At 38.8% G+C, this 22688-nt stretch overlaps 2 protein-coding genes across 12 annotated transcripts in view; one reads left to right on the forward strand and one right to left on the reverse strand.

Annotated features, from left to right (window-relative positions):
• The first annotated feature begins 397 nt into the window (after window positions 1-397).
• GRSF1 (G-rich RNA sequence binding factor 1) lies at window positions 398-21625 on the forward strand. Of its 3 annotated transcripts, none has more exons than XM_003414162.4 (10): window positions 398-778; window positions 3455-3614; window positions 4674-4829; window positions 5235-5378; window positions 6015-6150; window positions 7769-7953; window positions 9120-9241; window positions 10389-10524; window positions 11137-11209; window positions 12186-21625. In XM_003414162.4, the coding sequence occupies exons 1-9, from the start codon at window positions 413-415 to the stop codon at window positions 11184-11186; spliced, it is 1455 nt and encodes a 484-aa protein (XP_003414210.1). In that variant the 5' UTR covers window positions 398-412; the 3' UTR covers window positions 11187-11209; window positions 12186-21625. The 3 variants fall into 3 exon arrangements, with proteins under 3 accessions (XP_003414210.1, XP_023409135.1, XP_010592452.1); XM_023553367.2 differs by lacking the exon at window positions 398-778 and adding an exon at window positions 931-1067; XM_010594150.3 differs by lacking the exon at window positions 398-778 and adding an exon at window positions 1872-3347.
• A 58-nt stretch (window positions 21626-21683) lies between these two features.
• The window catches only part of RUFY3 (RUN and FYVE domain containing 3), an 88383-nt gene continuing 87378 nt past the window's right edge, over window positions 21684-22688 (reverse strand). For 7 of the 9 annotated variants that reach the window (XM_023553364.2, XM_010594151.3, XM_003414163.4 and 4 more), the window contains one exon: window positions 21684-22644. In XM_023553364.2, coding sequence (XP_023409132.1) covers window positions 22501-22644 — 144 coding nt within the window. In that variant the 3' untranslated portion in view covers window positions 21684-22500. The remainder of the gene's footprint in view (window positions 22645-22688) is intronic. The other 2 variants (XM_064285727.1, XR_010322086.1) reach the window with 2 other exon arrangements.

The raw sequence follows: 22688 nt of genomic DNA on the forward strand, positions 1-22688 counted from the left end.
TTCAGACTTAGGGGTACTAAATCTCCTTTGGTATTGCCCCAACGTCTTTTTCCAGAAGATGCCCTTTTGCCATTCACGTCACGCGTTTCGGGGGAACGATGCAGAGCGTCAGAAGCCCGGTACGGCAGGTTAAGGCTCTACCCAGAGCAGGAAGGCCTCCGCCTTGTCCTCTTCGGGCCTTAGTTTGCACCGAGTGAAAGAACAGCAGGGTGGTCGTGCCTGGGACTGGCGGCCCCGCCCCGAGGGCGGAGAAAGGCGGAGCCGCGCCTCTCCACCACCTCGCGACTCACCGCGGCCCCGCGTGCCCGCGGCGCATGTCCCTGGCTCCCCCTCCCCGACCCTGGATTCCGTTTCCTCCCCGCTCACGCTGCACTCGCAGCCGCCTCTAGGCCCCACGCCGCCTCCGGAGTCCATGGCCGGGACGCGCTGGGTGCTCGGGGCGCTGCTCCGGGGCTGCGGCTGTAACTGCAGCAGCTGTCGGCGAACCGGCGCCGCCTGCCTGCCCTTCTATTCGGCCGCCGGCTCCTTCCCTTCGGGCGTCTCGGGCCGCCGCCGTCTGCTCCTGTTGCTCGGGGCCGCCGCGGCTGCCGCCTCCCAGACGCGGAGCCTCTATACTGGGCCTGCGCCCGCCGGGAGGCTGGCGGGGCCTCCTCCCGCGGCCGCCTCTGCCGCTGCCGCGGCTGCCGCCTCCTATCCGGCCCTGCGCGCTCCTCTGGTACCGCAGTCGCTGGCGGCGGCGGCAGCCGCGGCTGCGGCCCCGGCGCGAAGCTACAGCCAGGTACGTGGGCGCCGCCAAGGGCCGCGCGCGGGACCCCGTCTCGGCCGCGCGCACGCGCCCCCGCGCCCCTCCGCTTGCGCCTCGCGGGCGCGCTCGGGGGGCCACTGCAAGCGCCGCACACCCGCCTCCCCGCCCGCCCTGTCCTCCTATTGGGCCCCGGAACAAGGGACGCTCTTCCAGGCCTCGGGTTTTCTCCTTGTTTTGTTCTCCCCTCGAGTCTCTGATCGGTTGGGCAGTGTAAGTGTGGCTGGGGGTGAATGTTGAGGCCTTGTTTCCCGCCGGGCCCATGGTAGGTTTTTGAGGCTGTTGACGCCCCCGCCCTGCCTTCTTCTCGCTCCCCGCCCGGTGGCTGTGAAGTTGGGAGGCCAGACCCCGCGGAGGGTTGGGAGTTTGCGTGCAGCAAGAGCAGTAGGCCTCGGCGGCTTCGGCGCGCCTCGCGGTCAGCCGTGGAGACGAAGGTTCGCGCACATAGTGCGTGGGCTGGGTTCGTGGGGAAGGAGGTGCGTCCCCAGCGCGCCCAGCTACCCCGTGTCCCCAGGGAAAGGCCGGCTGCCCCAGTTTACTGAAGGTCACCTCTGCACCACCGCTTCCTCTGATAGGGAAGAACAGTTTGGAGACCGATATGTGGGGGCGGGGGAAGGGCGAAGGAAGGAGCGTTTAGGGCTGAGGCCACAGTTTGGGGACCCAGGTGTGAATCTACAATGTTCTCTCTCTTTTTTTTTTTTTTCCTTATTTTAAAATTAGTGTGTATTCCAAGAACTCAGATTGCAAATATTTTTTTGCCTTGTATGAAGCTTTCTCCTCTGCTGTTTACGTGGCATCTGAGAAGTGTCTGCACGTTTTTTGACTACCCAGCTCCTGATGCCTTGACTCATATTTATCTTAATTCATTTTGTGCTTCTTGAACTTAAGGATACAGGGAGGCTAATCAGCACGGCTACTGTCTGCCAGTGGCTGAGCTGATTGATTTGAATCTTGGCCCAATACTTTTTTCTACCCCTTTCTGTAAAAGCTTGTGACACTTATAGAATTCCGGGAAAATGGGGGAAAGTTGCTTTTTTTTTTTTTTTTTTTGCTGTGAAATTTGCTATAAAAGTATCATTTGTTGAGCATCTGTTACATGTTAGACGCTGTGCTATAGGCGTAGATTTATTGACTCCTTAAAATTGCATGTAAGTTCATGAAACTGATGGAAGAGGGTACAAAGGAATGTAGCATTTCTGTCTTAAGCTCAATAAGGTGCAAGTGTTAAAACGGTCTGAGTTGTCTTCCCAGGTTGTAGTGCTTGTTGGATTCTTATTAAATCCAGTGTTTGCTTAGCTCTGTAAATAGAATTCTTTTAAGTATGGCTCAGATTCCTCTTACCTCACATTGCTGTTAAAGTCGGTTTATGATCTTTCTCTTATTCAGGTGGTCTGATAATACTGCCTGACAGCTTAATATTTCCAAGGCAGTCTGCTGTCTTGTTGATTTACCCACTGTCCTTTGCCTACCAAGTTAAGAACACACATTTAGCTTAACACTCAAGGCCCCCTGCTACATGGGACCAAATTCTTTTTGCCAGCTCATCTTCTTTGGCTCCTAGTTGTACCCTCCAGTTTAGCCAACTGGGATTAATGTTTTCCAAGTGGGCCTATGTATATGGCTTCTTCCCCTCATCTCTCAAGCTGGAATGCCTTATCCTTTATATACCCCTGTCAGAATTCTATCCTTCCTTCAGGGCCCATCTCATGTCCTGATTTCTTCTATTAATGTTCTGTTTTGAACTCCTGTGAGCCCTGGTGGTGTAGTGGTTAAGAGCTATGGCTGCTAACCAAAAGGTCGGTAGTTCGAATCTACGAGCCTCTCCTTAGAAACCCTATGGGCCAGTTCTACCCTGTCCTATGGGGTTGCTTTGAGTCGGAATTGACTTAATGGCAACGGGTTTGGTTTTTTTAATAGTACTTTGTGGAGCTCTGGTGGCAGGCACACTGTTCAAGAGCTCTGCTGCTAACCAAAAGGTCAGCAGTTTGAATCCACCAGCCCTTCCTTGGAAACCCTGTGGGGCAGTTCTCATGTATCCTGTAGGGTTCCTATGAGTCGGAATCGACTCGATGGCAACGGGTTTCATAGTACTTAACACTTAAAGCGTTTTGTACCATTCCAGTCTTATTCTAGATGGTAAACTCTGAGTTTATGGCCTAATGTGTACTTATCTATGTAAGGCACTCAAATATTTGTCAGATTGAAGGGACCGCTTCTTGTATTGTCTTAACTAAACATTATTGTTAGGTGTTATTTTGGGGCTGGTGAATGCAAACCCTGTATAAAATTTATGTCCTGCCAAACTGTTAGGATATACCTGCATGTTGATTTATGATGTACAATCTAGGCCAAAACAGGACGAGTTAGATTTGTGAAGTTTACTTCTTGCCTCTGAAATAATAGTTTGAACCTACTCAGTGGCACTGTGGAAGAAAGGCCTGGAGATCTGCGTCCGTAAAGATTACAGCCAAGAAAACCTTATGTAGCAGTTATATTCTGGGACATGTTGGGTCGTCATGAATCAGAATCTACTCGGCAGCATCGGGTTTGTTTTCTTTTGTAAGAATAATATTTAGAGCATTAGTTCATCGAAATAAATGTTCTCCAGGTTGTCAAAGAAATGCTTTTACAGTTCTTCATTTATCTTGGAAGGAGTGCAAAACCACCTACCTGGAACACCTTCCTCCACCACTCCATGAGTATGAGCTGGCTACGTCCAACTTAGGAGAGGAAGTAGATGACGTTTATCTCATTCGAGCTCAAGGATTGCCCTGGTCATGTACTGTGGAAGATGTGCTTAATTTTTTCTCAGGTATATTTTGTGTATGCTTTAAATATGTGATTTTTTCTGAGTAAAAGGCAGTCCTACAAAATCCACGTCAGGCTACGCTATAGATATACTGTTTGATTATTGGGAAATGTCTCATTCTAGCTGCTTACATGTTCATACCAAGTGATGCCACATGCAGTACCATTTGTGATATACCAGACTTAAAGACTTTGAATGCAACAAAAGTATTTAATGTTAAAATTATGTAGTATGAAACCAGTTTTCTTTGAAGTTTTAATATGTATGTATGAAAAAGCTGAACCTGTTAGTGGAAATACGGGGTTAAGATTAGCTCTTTGTGTAATACATACATTTAGAGTACAGATTCATTCTGTGTCAAGTAATGAAGCGCCCTTTGGAAGGGTTACCAGTCTGTGGTTAGTTTTTTATATCTGATTATGATTTTTTAATTTAATTAATTTTTCAATTTTCCTCATAAAAAGCTTTAGAATATGCTGCCTTAAAATGTTGAAAAAGGATTTAACTGACTATATTAATTATGTTAATGGGCATAATCATTGTACAGGTCAAGCATTTTATAAAACTACTTACACCTTCAACTTCCATTATAAGAGATGTCTTTCCTTGGTAAAGAAAAGGGGGAAAAGTTAAATTATGGTAGCAAAATTATTCTTGTGGGAAATACTTGGAATACTTACAGGTATGATTTTTAACAAAGGAAGAAACTTGTGACTAAACCTAACCATATCTTAATTCCTTAATTGATTTGAAACTAGTCGTGGAAACATTGGGATGGATGTAATGAATTTTGTGATGGGCTTACTCTGATTTGCTATTTAAAGGCCAGGGGATCATAAGCTTAAGTGTTAAGGTTTGCTTATCTTTTACACTCGGATCATTTTAGAGACTACCACCTCATTAGCATCTGGATGGCTTCAGTGATGGGGGTTTGTGTAAAAAAATACGACAGGCATTTTGGTTCATGCTTTGTTTTCCTGCTGGAAAATTGCGTTCTTAGTGACTAATAATTGAGCGAAAAGTTTGATTTCTGTTCTTAATTGATTTTACTCATATATTTAGACTGCAGAATCCGCAATGGTGAGAACGGAATACATTTCCTCTTAAATAGAGATGGGAAACGAAGGGGTGATGCCTTAATTGAAATGGAATCCCAGCAGGATGTGCAGAAAGCCTTAGGAAAGCACCGCATGTACATGGGTCAGCGGTATGTGGAAGGTATGTGAAGCCAGATTCTGGCTTTTCGGGATCGTTGCATCAGCACTTCATGCTTCTGTAAGGGCGTGTTCACTTGGTCACTGACAATAGTGAAGTAGATAGATATTAGGAGGACTGCCATTTTACAACTTGTGAAAAAGCACAGAGAGAGAATCTCAGTTTTTTATCTATAAAATGAGCATGTTGACCAAGCTTATCTTGCTAGTTATGAGAATTAAATGAGTTATGCCAGTCACACAGTAAATAGTAAATGTCATTTGTTATTTTTTTCTGAAAAGTAACATAAAAATTAAAAATACTAGTTAGGAATGCTTTGATAGCCTATCAAGTGGTGATATATATATACATTTTAATTAGGGTCTTTGTTGGGGTTTTTGCATACCTTTTTTGCTTTTTTCCTTATAGTATATGAGATAAACAATGAAGATGTGGATGCCTTAATGAAGAGCCTGCAGGTCAAAGCTTCACCTGTGGTAAATGATGGCGTGGTTCGTTTGAGAGGACTTCCTTATAGTTGCAATGAGAAAGACATTGTAGACTTCTTTGCAGGTGCTTTTCAGTTATACATGTTGGGGACCTCATATTTTTTTATCCCCCCATTATTTTCTTTTTCTATACCTTAGATGACCCATTTCTAGGTAATAGCATACGTTACGTTAGGTTCTTTAGAGGAGAGCTCTGATTCAAATGTTCAGTATTATAGATTATATACAAGCTTTGATCTGTCTGGCAGGTCTTTGGAGGAGGTCAGATTTCAGAACTGTTCCGTGTGGGTTTCTTTTGCTATTGAAGAAACTGTTTTCCTCGTAACACTGATCATATTTGTCTAAGGCAGTAACAATTTATTATTATCCAATTTGTAGCTATAAAATATGCACCATTAATAGTGATCTTAGTCTAACTTTCTATTGTTCCTTGTTATATACCTAATGACAAAAAAAAGAAAAGGTAAGGGTCCTGTGTTTTAGATGGGCCGCTTGGACCCTAAACATTATGTTCATTCTGGAAATATAGGTGTGTAGTATACTTCTGGCTGCCTGATAATTTTCACCTCATTAGGCATGTATCAGCTTTGGGATGGGCGAAACAGTAAAAATTTTATTATTACTGAATGAATGTGTTAATACTGAGGGGGAGAAAGCTCCTGTTGGCAACACTGATTTGTAATAATTTTTTGTGTCCTAGGACTGAATATAGTAGACATTACTTTTGTCATGGACTACAGAGGGAGAAGAAAAACAGGGGAAGCCTATGTGCAGTTTGAAGAACCAGAAATGGCCAACCAAGCCCTGTTGAAACACAGGGAAGAAATTGGTAACCGGTGAGTGAAGCAGATCGTAATAACATGGAAGTATCACACATCAGGTCATTTTGATGAATGTATTGTAATGTGACTGTAAAAGTTTCCAAATACAAAATAGTAAAGTAATATGATGAGCTTATCACTTAGATGAACAAATTATTAACATTTTATATTTCTTTCATCTGTTTCCCAGTATACAGCTTAAAAATAAAACTTATATAATCACAGTATCGTTACCACATCTAACAAAATTAGCATTAACAGTATTGATGCCTGTCCATACTCCCATTTTACCAATTATCCCCAGAATGCCTTTTTACAGTTGGTTGGTTTGAACAGGAATCCAGGCAAGATCTAAATGTAGCATTTGATTGTTACGTCTTCAGTTCTCTTAAATAAGAGTAAATCCTCTTTGCCTTTATTTTTATTTCTTCTTGCTTTTTAATGCCACTGACTTTTGAAGAAATCTAATCACTTCTGTATAGTGTCTCACTTTCTGTATTTGTCTTATTGCTTCCTTTTGGTGTCATCTGACTTGTTCCATTATCTTTTATTATTTCCTGGAAACTGGAAGTCAGAGCTAAAGTTTTGAATTGGTTCAGGTTAATGTTTTGGTAAGGATATTCTGTGGGTAATACTGCATACCACATCACATCAGGATGCATGTAATGATGGATGGGCTCATTTTAACTCTGACTTTGGAGGTGCAGTGAAAATAGTGTCAAATTTGACATCAGTGTTTTATTGCTTATTGGTCTTTTTTCAGATCCTTTTTTTGAAGTTTTTTTAAAAAAAAAAAAAGGTTCCACTTTAATACCAGTGTGTTTTGGGATCTATTTATAAAACTGGTTAAAAGATCTTCATTGGATTTTTTTAGATGAAGAAAGCTTATGCAAAGCACGCCCCCCGCCCCCCCGACCTTATTCCAGCACTCTTCATATTATATTTTGGAACCATTGGTGTTCTCTTTTTATGTATGAACATTAAGGTAGTGTACACATACCTTTTAATAAATTAAGAAGTGGTTTCCATCTAATCTTTCTAGGTCTGAAAATAAAAACCACTGTTACAACTCAATGACCTAGTTTGGAGAAGAAGAAGCGGTTAGAAACTGATGTCAGAAACTTGGATTTAATAGTCTCACTACCACTAAGATAGAATTGACATGTCTTGAATTCTTATCAGACGCTTAGTAAAGTTTTGGAAAGTTAGCTCTTCAAATACTGTGACGTTTAACATCTTAAATGGCTGTGATTAATTTCCACGGAATTGAACTACAGGGCTTCAAGTAATTGTTAACCAACTGTAAAAAGAAAAACCCCCTCTTACTAGGTTAATTCTGTTCTATGCACATGGTTAGCATTAGCGTAATTGCCTTTATGAAGAAAAACAGGGTAGAGAGTACTGTTAAATGTATATGAAGAGAACTGTTATCTTGGGGGTGGGGATTAAATCAGTGGCTAATGAGAATACTTTTTTATAGGCAATATTTATGTCTGTTCTTCTCCCCCTACCTGTTATCTTTGGACATCTGTGTTTCATAAGCTGTTGGCATTTTAACATAATCATGTTTGTTTTAAATGGGTTCAAAGTTACTTTGTATCATTTGTGCCTTTTCGCTTTTGCTTTGACATAGATATATAGAGATATTTCCCAGCAGAAGGAATGAAGTTCGGACACATGTTGGTTCTCACAAGGGAAAGAAAATGGCATCTTCTCCTACTGCTAAGTATATAACTGAGCCAGAAATGGTCTTTGAAGAGCATGAAGTAAATGAGGATATTCCAGCCATGACAACTTTTGAAAGTGAAAAGGAAATAGGTAAGGATGTGCCTCTTCTCAGGGACGGGTTACCCAGTAAGCAAGGTACGCCCGGGCTTCCCTGTGCTTGTTTACTATGGGCTTCTCTGTGCTTGTTAACTAATGTGTAGTACACCCACCCATGTGAAATTGTCCACTTCAGATGAGTAAGTAAGCACAAGTAAGCCCGTGCATGCCTTGCTTACTGGGTAATTTGCCTTTGCCTCTTCATGAGGCTCATTGGGTCTATCTTGTATATTTTGAATTTTGTTACAGTGATTTTTTTAGGACCATTTTGTATGAAACTGTAATATAGGAAAAGGGAACTGAGTTGCAAAGAATGATTTAATGTGTCTTTGAGTGTAGTATGGCAGCCCCTGGGTGGTGCAAATGGTTAAGCACTTGACTGCGAACTGAAAAGTCAGCGGTTTGAACTCACCCAGAGACACCTTGGAAGAAAGGCTTGGTGATGTGCTTCTGAAAAGCCATAGCTTTGAAAACCCCATGGAGCACAGTTCTGCTCTGCACATGGGGTTGCCATGAGTCTGAATTGACTTGATGGCAATTTTTTTTTTTTAGTGTAGTGTGTCCTTTGAATATTTTCAGAAGGACTTAATTTTTTTGTTAGACTTCTTAATTTAGTTATTTTTGTAGATTCTTTATCAAAAGCTGAGTAGTACAAATATAATCAAAGGAAGTAAACTTTAAGGTGGAGAAAGATTTAGGTAGAAAAGAGGAATATTTACTGAAGTAAGGGCTCTTATTTGCCTCTGGATTTAATTACCCTTTTGAGTCCTAACCTCAAAACAACATTTGCAATCCTTGGAATTTGATAAATCCTTTTTTAACTGGTGTACTGGGATTATCCTGTCAGAGTATTCTTTTTTTCAGTACCTATAACCCGGAAAGTTTCTCTTGCTTTTATGGTTTTGTTCATAATCATTTTACTTTCTCTGCTGTGTTTTCAAAAAAATGCATTCTTAATTTGGTAATGGTTTGAGACAGTCAGCGATACGAGGTGGTCAGGTGATAACTTGTTAGATGCCAGAAATTTCAGGTCATTTTGGCTTCCCTAATAGTTCGAGATAGTTCGAGAGGGATTGAGGATTTTGACATAAAGGCCATACCTAATTATAACCTGTTAATAACCTTTTGAAGTTCTTACGTACTTTCGTTCTACCTTTCAGAATTGCCTAAGGAGATGTCAGAGAAGCTTCCAGAGGCTGTTGATTTTGGAGCTACGCCTTCAGTACATTTTGTCCATATGAGAGGATTGCCTTTCCAAGCTAATGCCCAAGACATTATAAACGTGTGTGGCAGTAAGATACTATCCAATCTCAGTAGGCTTCAACAAAAGTTCTAATATTGAGCCTCAGTTAATTCGGGAAAGGTAGAGAAGAAAATACAGTATTTCTGGAGAATCTATTAAGATGGCATCAGCGTGATTCTGGAGGCTTGTTTCATTTTCTGTAGCCGAAAAATGGATTTTTATCACATTTTAAGGTTAAGAAAGGAAAGGATTTTATAGCTGCCAAATGATACGGTGTGGGTCTAGTGTTCAAAGTATGGAAGCTTGCTTTTAGAATAAGTTGATTTAACTCATTCATTTTTTGACTTCAGAAACTGAGACTCAGGGTGTTGATCACAGAGCAGCTGTTACTAGAGAAGAATCCATTTCTCCTAAATACCAAGTCTAGAACTTTCATTAGACTGTCTATTAGACTGTCCTTAATTTTTAACAAAAGGAATTTTAAATATATTTTTCTTTTATAATAGAGTATGAAATGAAAAAACAACAACAAAGTCCTTTAATACCTTAGTTGATTTATGAACTTGAGAGTATATATTTAGTTTGCAATCCAGTCTTCGGTTAATGATGGGACCTCAAAGCTACATTCATTATTTTAGAAGGCCTAATAGGAATCATATCTTTACCCAGGCGAGGGCTGTACTGTCACATGAAAGTATTGCATTCTGTTCTGTTGCTTTGGTTTGAAATGATTATAAATTAGTGTGGAAGCTCTGTTAATGTAGTGCTGGTAAGAAACTGATTATGAGGTACATTTCTGATTAAAAGTGGTGAAAAAAAATGATTAAGAACTGAAGTATATATGAGGGACAGTCTTTAGAAACAGGGAAGGAGGTATATGGGAGGAATAAGAAAATTGGTCCCTGGTTTAAAAAAAGTCTGAGAAGCGTTCGTATAGTGATTATACTTATGGCTTTTAGTTTTCTGTGAGCAAATATTTGAAATGTAACCTTGAGTTTAGGCAAATTTGGAAAAGACAGAAGGCACAGTAAATATGTAATTACTTTGTTGCTTAAGGAGATTTCCTGAAAACAGATTTATCAGGTGCATGAATCAAAGTCAGAGAAAAAATGCAAAGCCGCTAGACTTGCAGAATGTGGATCTAGTTCCATTATGTTCCTTTTGGCTTCCTTTGTTCATTCTTTAGTTTTTTGCTCCGCTGAAGCCTGTTAGAATCACCATGGAATACAGTTCCAGTGGGAAGGCCACTGGGGAAGCTGATGTGCACTTCAGTACCCACGAGGATGCTGTTGCAGCTATGCTCAAAGATCGGTCTCATGTTCGTAAGTGCTGCCCACAACCTCCGTTTTCGGAGGCTGAAAAATGTGGATTTTTATTGCATTTTAAGGTTGAGAAAGGATAGGATTTTATAGCTGCCAAATAATACAGTGTGGGTTTAGTGTTCAAAGTAAGGAAGCTTACTTTTAGAATAAATTGGCTCAACTCATTCATTTTTTAATTTGGGAAACTGAGACTCGGAGGATGTTGATCACAGAGCAGTTATTACTAGAGAGGAATCCATTTCTCCTAAATACCAAATGTCATTTGGTATGTCATAAATGTCATTTCTGATGCCTGTCTTTGCTTTACCTTTACTTGCTTTAGGGTTTGCCTAGAAGTTTGCCCTGCAAAGATTGTACTCTTTTTCATAATACTAAATTAAATGTAAAGAGGGTAAAATGCTATATTGTCATGAAAAGCATTAATTTATTTGTCTGTAAATTATCCTGCATATTTCTATCCAGAGTTAGGTAGGTGTATTTTATTCTTTTTAGTTAAGGAATGAAAGGGGCAAAGGATTTGACTTGCTGTCTCAGCTATGAGAAAAATGGTGGTTCCAGTGTTCTTCTGACTTTCATCTTTTTAAAACTAACTTGTTTGTTTTTCATCCTCAGACCATAGGTATATTGAACTGTTCCTGAATTCATGTCCAAAAGGAAAATAAGACTTTCAGGGACTCCAGATAAGGTAAATGTAAGAGGTGTAAATATGCACATCATTTCCAGTTGATAAATTAATAATACTTAACTCAATAATGGGTAATATTATAGAAGCCATTTTCTTTTTTTATAAAGTTAAAATTAATCATAATTGAAGCATCAATATAAGGAATGAAAACTCACCTGGGAAATAGAATTCAGTATGATGGTATAGTGCTTTAGATCATTATCCTCATGTAGAATCTTTCTGCATCATTCCCAGCATTCATCATGTTAATGTGCCTAAGAATTTTTTCACCTTTATTAGTTATAAGTGATAATACACTGAAAATCTGCCTCACGCTTTTCTTCTGACTAAAGTTTAAATCCATTTTTTTTGTTCTAAGATACTTTAAAAATGTTTAAAAATAATATGTTCAAAACCAGGGTATTTCTTTTCCTAAAATGGTATTAAGGAAATGGTCCTAGGAAGTACATAGGTTCATAGTGTTAAATGTGAAAAATTTGCTAAACATGTCTTGACATGCCTTCCCTTGACTAAATGTTAAATGGTGTCTTTTTTCCCCCATAAAATCTTTTAATATTTTATATTGTAATCATTTTCTCTACCTGTAGTGGTGCATTCTTTTGAGACACTTAACTAATGATTTCTTTATTGAAAACATGGGGGCATTCTATACTACATTCAGGTCATAGGCTATTTTTGGATATGAGAAGTTTTATAAAGTCCCACAATCCCGTGATGTTAAATATTTATATCATCTAAAATCTATTTAAAATATATTCTGTGTTCAACTCTGAAAATCTACTATTTTCATACCAGAATATAAACATTAAATGTGTTAACTGATTTTCCTTACCTTAACTTTAATTAATTTTTCAGATAACTTGCACTAAATTAAAAAAAAAAAAACAAACTGGATTTGTAATTTTAGATGGCATGGGAATATGGGCAATCTTTTTTTCATTTTGTGGAAATGTACATATTTTTGTTTTATTTCCAGGATGAAGCAAGAAGCGTGTCATTTGCACATCTTTCTTGGACGTGGATACAAGGTTCCGGTGTATTAGCAGCAACTGCTAGAGAAAGAATTTTGGGGTTTTGGGTTAATTGCTTCTAAGAGAAATTCCGTAGTGGACTGTTTAGAAAGGGAAAGGAAAGGTTCAGTTTGGGATTATGAAATAAACTACAAATTTAAATTTTTGTTTAAACTGTCTAGGATGTGATTTAAAAACCTGGTCTTTATTTTATGTGATCAGTTTTCATAGAGGATATTACCCAGTGTGAAGACTACATATTTTTATTTAGCACGGTCCTTTAAAACCCTTCGCCCATTTGAAGCATAATCTATTCAAAGTATTGTTCTTTGCCTATGAATTGAGAGATCTGACTTAAAGCTCTTGGTTTGCAGAGTCTCATGGAATAAAATACTGATGATTTATTTTAACCAAACGCCAAAGTGAGGAAAGGTTTCCAACCTTTGGACTAGTGTGGCTTGGTGGTGGGCATGATTTTAAGCGTATATCATTATTTAGATAAGGGTAGGAATTAAAATGAATCAAAACAAAAATGCCAGAGGTTAATAAGTGTAAATGACAATAATTTGGTAGAGTTTTGTGCCTTTAGAAACATTTTGGCTTCCTAAACCTTATGCTAGGCATTTAACACCAGAGCCTGTCTACTTAAGCAGGAAATACTAGTCTCAAAAGCTGTCTGAAATGCCCGACTTTACCCCCGCCCCTCCTTTTTTTTTTGTAATTTTGGGTAGGCGTTAAGGATGTGTTTGTCTCAAAACTGCGAAGTGACATGTCAGAACAGTCCAGACTGGTAAGGACATTAATGGCTTCACTTGGATTTAAACCAGCTCTAGATAGGAAAAAATCTAAATCTCATTTGCTTTGTCAATGGGGTAGCACATCCCACATTTTAGAACAGGTAGGGGTGCCTTGCTTAAATAAAAATAACATTTAATGTGTAATTGTGTGGAGGGTTTACGGGTAAAGCTGTATTTCTGTCACATTGTGGCCGTACCTTCTGCTTTAATGTTAAACAGCTTGTTATTTAAATATTGGATCAAAATGGCTGACTTCAAAACATAGTCATTAATAAACTAACGTAATGTGCACCTGTCTAGGAGAATTAAAGTCCTGTATACTTTCTTTGCCTTGTTCTCTTCTCAGGGTAACAACTGCCATGTAGTTACCGGGAGATGCAACTTTAGTTCTTAAAACTAAATTAGCCCAGATTTCTGAGAGATGACATCCGAAAGAGAGATTGTCTTCTCTCACTTAATACGTTACCACCTTTGATTACCAGTTAAGATAGGAAATCACTGTACTGTAAGTAGTCAATAAATGAAGGCTTGTTTTAGGGTGAAGAATTACTTAAGAGTATTTATTATTGGAGTGTGTGAGTCAATTGAATATATTTTTATTACATCAAGTCCAGGTATATTAACATAAATGGTTAATAATGGTTAATTTTCAGTTATGTGTGTGGTTTTTTTAATTATCTGTAAGAACACAGTTTAATTAACCAGCTTAATATCTTCCTTAGATGGTAATGTGTTTATATATGGTTGAGTGTACTGAGTTTTGAGAACTGGTGTCCATAGTTGTATGATATATTAAAATGTGATTTATTTCTCTTCCTTAAGTAGTAGGTATCTGATTTACTGTGGAAAAAATCTTTAAGGCCCTGTGGGAGTGGGATTGGTGAGGAATTAATTCATTTGCAATTATTTTAAATTCATTTTCTCTGGGAAAAGAATAAGGGCAGAAGTATTAAAATGCTGTGTGATAGGTAAGCTTGAAGGGATATAACTTCATGCTATGCTAGTGGCTGAGTTCTCAGTTCTAAAGGTGGCTGGTTCCTAGGAAGTTGTATTATGAATTCATATACTTTACTCCCTTTAGTTACTGTTCATAATTTAGTAAAGGAATGATTGCTGAGAAGGCAGATACTACTAGAGGAGAGAGGTAGAAAAGTACATAATGCAATAAAAGAGTAATCTTTTGTTTCTGTCAAATCAGAAGATGTGTTTTTCTCTCCCTAGTGGGTTTAGTTGATAAAACTGGGGTGTGCAGCACCATTTGCTATTGAAGGAATTAATGACAGTGAATCTCCCAATTCTATTTGGGTTCCTTATGTCTTCGTAATCTTTGTGATCAAGCTATCAAAAATAATGGGGAGGCTGGACTGTATATCCAGGGTACCTATATCCTGCTTTGGCCTAGCTATTTCTCAAGGAATTACAAGAGAGAATGCTGCTAACAAATGTACATATCAAGGAGGAAATGGCTGAAGATTGTAAGCTGGTTTAATATATTCACCGATACCAGAAAATGAAATAGAAACAGGAATCCAGAGTGTCCCTCTATGCCTGAGTGACCAAAGCTTCAGCCAGATAGGAGACAGAGCCTGCTTTAGGGTGGAAGGCTCTAAGTTGTCCTCACTACTTCTGCAGTGTGGGGAGGAGAAAGACTAAGAAAGCTACTTTCATGTAGGTGACAATTTTATGGTTTGACTGCTTATTAGTAAACATGCTGCTGTTAACCATTTTTTGCCCTAAAGGATCTCAGCAGATTCTCGTTGGGAGATTTATTTTTCTCCAGGTTACATCCTGTTCGTCTTATCATTAAACACACTCCGTTGTGTTGAGCGTTTCCCCTGAAGTATGTGAAAGGATGCACATTCAGGAGGTAGATCTTTGCACTGTAGAGTAAGCAAAGCAGAGGCAGGCGCTAGTTCCAGGGGCCTTGAAAAAAGCAAATTGCTCTAATGTAGTAGAAATACATTTTTCCTCTGAATTTACCAGATTAAAAAATAATCTCTGAAGTCTGTAGGAAGGTTTAGTCTGATTCTTAAGCCTTGATACAAAAATAGTGGGGCAATTTAAAAATTGTCCATATTTTATTTTTTGAAGAAAATAAAATTAAAGAGATTCAAAGGGGTATACTTGAAAAGTCTCCCCGCTGTCCTTTATATCAGCCACTCAGTTCCCCTTCTCAGGCATCCCTGTCAGTTTCTGATTCAAATTTCGAGATATTTAGTGTATATATATAAGAAAATATTAAGATATATTTTCATTTTTAATATAAATTACAGCATATTATATATGCTGTTTTCTACATTGTTTCTTTTCATTTAATATATCCTAAACATCATTCCATAAAAAAAGAAAAAAAAAAATCATTCCATAGCAGTTATATAAAATCTTTCCTCATGCTTTTTTAATGATTGTATAGTATGGATGTATGTAATTTTAGTGTGTCCCTGACAGATGAATATGTAAATTGTTCCCAATCTTGCTATTTTAATGTTGAAATGAATTAGCTTGTATAAACCTAATATATATTTCGTACATATATAAAATTCTCTGTAGGATAAATTCCTTGAAGTGGTCAGAGTATGTGCATTTGTAATTTATGTCTAAAATTAAATTTATACTTTAAATTGTTTATAGCTTCCACAGTTTGCCCCAGCAATGTCTGTTTCCCCACAGCCTTGCCATTAATATATATCAGTCTTTTGTTTGTCAATGTGATAGGTTTTTTTTTTCATTTTCTTTTAAAAGTATTTTCTTATGAGGTAGCATCGTTTCATGTTTAAGAGCTTTTGGGTTTCCTTTTCTGTGAACTGTCTCCATACCCTCTATTTTTCTTTTCCTTTTAAAAAATTCTGTAAAATTACAGAACACAAAAACAGAAACGTGTAACAAACCTCCCCATATAACCATCAATCACTGTCAACTCACAGTCAGTCGTGTTTCATCTATGTCCCCCCATATTAAGTTTAAAGCAAATCTGGAGCTAGCATTATTTTTATGAGTAAATATTTCAGTATGCATCTCTTGAAAAAAAAAACTTTAAAAATACTCTCGTTCTTGAAAATACTAATAATTTCTTATCAAATATCTGAAATGTCATTATTTTTAAGTGTATTTGAATGAGGATCCAAATAATGGTCTACACATGTCAAATGGTCACTTTATGCTGCCTTTTTTTCCCTGCAACACTTTCATATAAAAAATTTCAGGCATTACAGAAAAAATGAATTACAGACAGCGCTATACCCACTATTTAGATCCTATAGTAAACATTTTGCTCTGTTTATCATGTGTCCATCTGTCAATCTATCTTTTTCCTTATGCATTTCTAACTTGTAGACATTTATACTTGACTCTCAACCTTTTCAGTTTATCATTAACCGGAGAGTTTTTTTTCCCCCCACCTTGAGGTGAAATTTATAGTGAGGTAAAGAAAGAAACATTAAGTGTACCATGCACTGTGTAACCCAAATCCCTAGCAATCTATAGAACATTTCTGTCACATCAGAACATTTCTTCATCTAGTCAGTTCTTGGACTTCCCCTGTCACCTCTGCCTTCTCTCACAGGCAGCCATCATTAGGATTTGATTTAGTTCACCACAGACTAGTTTCGCCTATCCTAGAACTTCATATAAATGGAACCATACAGTATATAATCTTATGTAAGGTTTCTTTGACTCAGCATGTTTTAAGATTGTGTTTCAGCTGTTGTCCCTCTTCATTGATGAGTAGTAGTCCACTGTATGCCAGGGTTTAACCTTTCACCTGTAACGGACAGTTGGGTTGTGTTTAGTTTTTGGCTTTCATGAATAAAGCTGATATGAACATCTTGTGCAAGCCTTTTTGTGGACATACATCTTAATTTCTTTTGGGCAAGTACATAGGAGTAAAATATCCTGAGCTATAGGGTTGGTATATTTGTAATTACTAGAAATTGACATACCCTTTCCCCCACTGGGTTCGGGTTTTCCCCTACTGGTCATCCTGTTTTACGTTCCCACAAACAATGTGAGTTCCAGTAGGTCCACCTCCTCATCAACATTTGGCGTTGTCAGTCTTTAATTTTAGCTGTTCTGTGTGTAGTGGTATCTCATAGGTTTAATTTAAATTTCCCTGGTGTTTAATGTTGTCAGTCACTTTTTCGTAAGGCTTATTAGCCATTCAGATATCTTCCTTAGTGAAGGGCCTGTTTCTTCTTTCTCTTACTGTGTAGGTTTCCCCTCATGTTTCTTTTTCCTTCTTGTTTTTTGTTGAAGAAATAAGATTTAAGTTTCACAATCTGAATTTTGATTGCCTGTGATATTATTGCCCATTTTTCTACTGGATTTGGTCTTATTAACTAATGTGCAGGAGCCCTTTATTCCTGCAGTGAGCTTTAAATAGTTCCCTCTCAGTTTGTCATCTGTCTCTTTACTTGGCTTATTATGGCAGAAGTTATTTTTATGTGGCTGAATTGTAAGTCTTCTTTTATGGCTTCAGGGGTTTGTGCCAGAATTAGGACATCTCAGTAAAATGATTTTGAAAGCACCTAATAATAAGAATGAAAGTGTATAGCCTAGACTCTAGAATATGGATAGACCAGTCAGTAACTCAGTGAAAGTGACAAAGATCAGGGTGGTGAAATGAGTTCTTTTATATGGCCTTTTGTCTTGATTCTTAGGGAAAACAGCTTGAGAGATTTTTCTCCAAGGCTCTGAGGAGTTACCTTTGCCCTAGCTTTCTACCCTAGAGGGTTTGTTACTTTTGCCATATTGATTGGCATTTCCTAGGTAAGTTGTAAACAGCTTGGTCTGATACTTTTTGTCTGGTCCTGGGCTGCAACCTGCCTTGTGATTGGTGTGCACCTTGCAGGGATTGGTCAATAGACTGTGCAGATGAGGTGAGTTGTAGCCTACTATGCAAATGAAGTGTCTGTGGCCTACTGAGAAGGGATTGGTAAATTTGTGGCCCTCAGTGGGAGGGGCTATGCCTTGAATTTGACAGGGAGTTGTGTATATAAGCAGCCAAGCACATAGTTTCTATCAGTTTTTCTGATAGCAAGAAGCAGGAAGAAGCAGAAGGAAGAAAGAAGAGAGAAGTAGAGAGGAAGCAGGGAACCTTCAAAATGAACTGTAACACAGGTCAATGACTAACACTGAAGATGGCAACAGGCCTGGAAGGGGCCAGTGGCAGAGCTGGCAGCAAGCAATGGCAGGGCCAAGAGGAGTCCTGCACAGCTAACGGGAGCTGAGAAAAGTCCTGCACTGAAGGAGAGACTGCCCACATGCTTCCTGATCCAGGGTTTTGTTGCCTGATCTTGATCCTTAGTTGTACCTTGTTAACTTCCTTAATAAACCACTTAACTACAGGTATGGTATGTGAATTCTGTGTGGCCACTGCAATGGATTATGAACCCAGAAAAGTAGAAGACAGTGCTGTGAGAGGGATGGCTGGTGTCAGAATTGGTAAGAAAGGTTAGGTGGAGGTATGTCTGACCTCCACCTCACAGGGCTCAGCCTTGGGCTAATCTTGATTTGCGTTATCCCACTTGGAGTTAGGTTCAGACGATGCTAATACTGTTTCTGCTACTACTACTACCTAATTTTACAATCAGGATACGCATAAGAATATAAATTAACTTCTCAAATGATCCACAGACTAAATTTGAAGTTTACAGGTGAAATTTCATAAGCATATTCAAAGACTTGTCATCTCAAAAACGCATGTTTCTAACTGAAGGAAAGAGGCTCTGAATCTCTCTCCCTGCCACTTGACAGTGACATTGGGAAATAAAGACCCAAGAGCTATACTGAGTTATTCACAGTTACTGATAAAAAGCTGGCTATAATTCTGTCCATTTCATGCTCCCTCAAGAAAGCATGGCGGAATACAAATGATACTGTAGTGATAATCAACACGTGGGGTCACCATGAGTTGGAATTGACTCTGGGGTAACTTGTAATTAACTCTTAGGAATTTGACACCCTCAGCAGTGCTTACAACTGGCTACTGGTTTTGTTTTTAAATTGTATTTCAAGATAACAGATTCTTTGAAGTTTTATTTTAGGTGTATAAATTGTCAACACTTGGTTTCTGATTTGGTAGATTGACATGCTTGCAAAAATTTTTATACAAGAGTAGTAGTAGTTAGGACAAAATGAACTTTTTCCTCAGGAGTGTTAATAGAACACCTCAATAATTTATAATTTCCAAGCCAGCAAACATCTGAAAATCATTAAATTTGACCTGGGAGAACATTTGTGGATATATTGGGCTAATTTATTTGAAAAAAATACTAGACTATAAATCAAAAGAGCTATTTACTTCTGAAATATAATTATTTAAAAAAGGCCTGCATTTACTGTTTGAACAAGGGTGAAATGAGGTTGTAATGGACAGTGGCCCTGAATGCAACTTTGTAATCATTAGGACAAACCTTTTGCAGTGTGGTTAAATTCCCTTCATGTTTTATAATTTGCCTATAAATAATGAACCACAGGCCTTCACATAGCACAGCATCAGCTTATCTACCCTGGAAAAATCCTCAGATGCTATCTGGAAATAACTCAAACTCTCATTTATGGAGTTCAGCTAGGTTCCATTTAGACCTATAAGTTTTATGAATGAAAGCACAATTTTTTAATTTAAATAAAGCTTCAGAATAAGTTTAGATGTACAGAAAAGTTGTGAAAGTAGAGTTCCAACATACATGACACCCAGTTTCCATGTTGTCGACATCCTACATTACTGCACTACAAGTTGTCACAACTAAGGGACAAACATTGGTACACTATTAAATAAGTGCCACCTTTTATTCAGATTTTAATTTTTCCCCCCTCTAATGTTTCAGGATCCCACATTATATTTAGTCCTCATGTCTCCCTAAACCACCTCAGCTGTTGTTTTTGATGACCTCAGTTTCTCAGGCTTTCATCGTTTTTCATCATCTTGACAGTTTTAAGGAGTACTGTTCAGGTATTTTGTAAAACATCACTTTTCTGATGATTATGGGTCTTTGGGAGGAAGGCTACAAGGGTAAATAAAGTGCCGTGCTCATCACAGATGAAGGGTGTGTGCAATCAGCATGACCTTCCGCTGATGGTGTTAACTTATATCACCTGGCCAGGATAGCGTTTGCCAGATTTCTCTTGTAAAAAAAAATTTTCTTTTCCTTTCCATAGTCTACTCTTGGGAACCAGGTTATTAAACACAACCCACACTTACGAGGTGGGGAGTTACACTCTCTCCTTGAAGCAGAGTATCTACATAAATTATTGGGAATTTTGTGAGATTTCACTTCTTCCTCATTTATCCAAACCTGTGTATCAGTATGGACTCATGGACATTTATACGTTGGGTTATCATCATGCAGTATTTTCTGGCTCAGATTGTTCCAGCTTTGGCGATTGGTAGCTCTTTTAGTTGCCTGTGTCCCTTTGACATGCTCTCATCCTTTTGTTTTTAGACCACTTCCTTTCTGTCACTACATACATGCCCCAGACTGAGAATCAGCCATTTTGCCAAGGAGCCCTGGTTCCTTTTACTGGAGAATGATAGTAGAAATCAAGAGCTGGCTGTTGGCAATGTCATTGCTTCTGCGTTCTCAGTGGACAACTATGTGCATGTGTACTAGCCCATGTATCCATGCATTTCTATAATTGTTTATTCCACCTCAGAAAGCACAATTTTAAAGAAGATACATCATTAAGCTAAGGTATTCATGACTTGGCCCTCTTGCTTCTGTGGACAGCTGCGCTAATATTGATAGATCTTTGGGACTTTGTATGCAAATCTAAAATCTCAACAATAACCAAACCTGTTGCCGCTGAGTCGATTCCAAATCATAGTGACTCTATAGGATAGACTAGAAGCGCCCCACAGGGTTTCTAAGGATCAGCCGGTGGAGTCAAACTGCCAACCTTTTGGTTAGCAGCCGTAGCTCTTAACCACTGCACCTTCAGGGCTCCAATAAAATCTTGAGTGACTGTTATTCCTTCTTACAGAGCTGCCCCTTTTTAATTTAAATCAAAACTAATTATCAATAATTTTTGCTATGTTAGAATAATTCCCATTTTGTCCATTTTTATTCCCGTTATCTGTTAACACCTAGAACAGTATAGGTACACGCAGGTGGCCAAAAAATGAGAAGAAAAAAGCGCACACACAAAGGGAAAAAAGATGACAAAGCTAGAATTAAACCCAGAATTAGCAGATTTTATTTGTCCATAGGACTCTCAAGCCTCAGTTTCACCAAGTAACAGGCAAGACTTCTGGAATGACAACTCTTTCCCAGGCTGTAACCCTTTCCGGGATACAGGATTTATCAAACAACCTCAGTTCCAGGATGTTTCCACCCCAAAATTCCAAACCAGTCGCAGATTTATATCTTCTTAGGTCTTAATTGGAATCAAACAGTCCAGACACATGCAACACGGGCAAAATAGTATATTCCATTTCTTTCCTTCCCTCGCACTTCCCTCTTTGCCCTCAAAGGGTTTGTTATCAGAGATGTTTGAGTATTGCCCTTTCCAAGAAACCTGTCCACCAGCTCTAATTCTTCGCTCAGAACATAAGGGATTCCTTAAATTAAAAAAAAAAAAAAAATCTGAGCTAATTATTCTCAGCCATGGACAAATTTTACTCTATACCTAATCCAGCTTTGTTCTCATCAGTACTTCCTATTTGCAGAAGTCAAACCCTATTTTGAAAGCTCTTTATAATTTCCTTTACGACTTTGGGAGGAGGAATGGACTGGGCTTGCTTTGTTGGCTTGCTTTGTGGTAGGAGATCCTGAAAAGGGCAGATACTTACTTTTAAAGGCATTAAGTAGAAAAACTGCAAATGCCTTTTAATTTTGATAATGAAAACATCTGTAGGCCAATACCAGAAAACTTCTGGCCCTGAAATCATAATATAGTATTGCTTCAAGTACGCTCAGAATTTATATTACTCTTTTTTTTTCCCCCTGAGTTTGGGTTCACAGTTTGGTAGAGATAATTTTAAAGAAGAGGTAGTTGGGGGTGAAGAGGAAATAATGTTTAAGTCTAGCAGCACCTGGGGAAATACATAATATCTGTCATTTTCATCTCAGTTAACATTTATCTTTCCTCTCAATATATAAGAGGGAGATGATCAATTTCCTCTTTACTCTTAAGTGCTTAGACCACTCTCTTCTATTATATCTACCCCAGAATTATCACTATTCATAAAAATGAACAGCCTTTTCAAATATATGCTATACAGTAAACCCTTCAAAGTGGGGTTATTTAGACTGAGAAGAGAAAGGCTCAACTGAATAACTTTTATTCATACAGTAATTAAGAAAAATGAGCAAAATTTCCAGCATCCCCAACCTCTGCTTTTTCTCCCTGGACTCGCAGTATGTAAATAACTCCTCTCTGTCAGCCCTTTAGTTGACCCTAAGGACTGGGCTTTAGGGGATCGTGACATCTAGCACAGGTAGGGGCTGGCCCTGCATAAAAGTTTTGGTCCAGGGCTTGGCCTCCTGTCTTACGACGGGCTGGTGGAATACTGCTTCATCAGATGCTTGTGGCAGGAATTGCACACTCGCTCAGGCGTGATACTTGAAGGGAGAGGCAGTTCATTTGTTGAACAGGCATTGCAGAAGGTTCCTTTGCAGTTCTTACACACATTCTACAAGAAGAGGAAGTTGGGTGGGGAACAGAAGAGAAGCCAGG

The sequence above is a fragment of the Loxodonta africana genome, chromosome 5 (assembly GCF_030014295.1).
Source record: "Loxodonta africana isolate mLoxAfr1 chromosome 5, mLoxAfr1.hap2, whole genome shotgun sequence".
Classification (NCBI taxonomy): domain Eukaryota; kingdom Metazoa; phylum Chordata; class Mammalia; order Proboscidea; family Elephantidae; genus Loxodonta; species Loxodonta africana.

Bases quoted from the DNA above. Each gene is read 5' to 3' on its own strand.
- GRSF1 (XM_003414162.4), top strand. From the start codon at position 413: ATGGCCGGGACGCGCTGGGTGCTCGGGGCGCTGCTCCGGGGCTGCGGC. The intron at 4,830-5,234 runs GTATGTGAAGCC...TTTTCCTTATAG, and splicing joins GGGTCAGCGGTATGTGGAAG to TATATGAGATAAACAATGAA. The intron at 5,379-6,014 runs GTGCTTTTCAGT...TTTGTGTCCTAG, and splicing joins CATTGTAGACTTCTTTGCAG to GACTGAATATAGTAGACATT.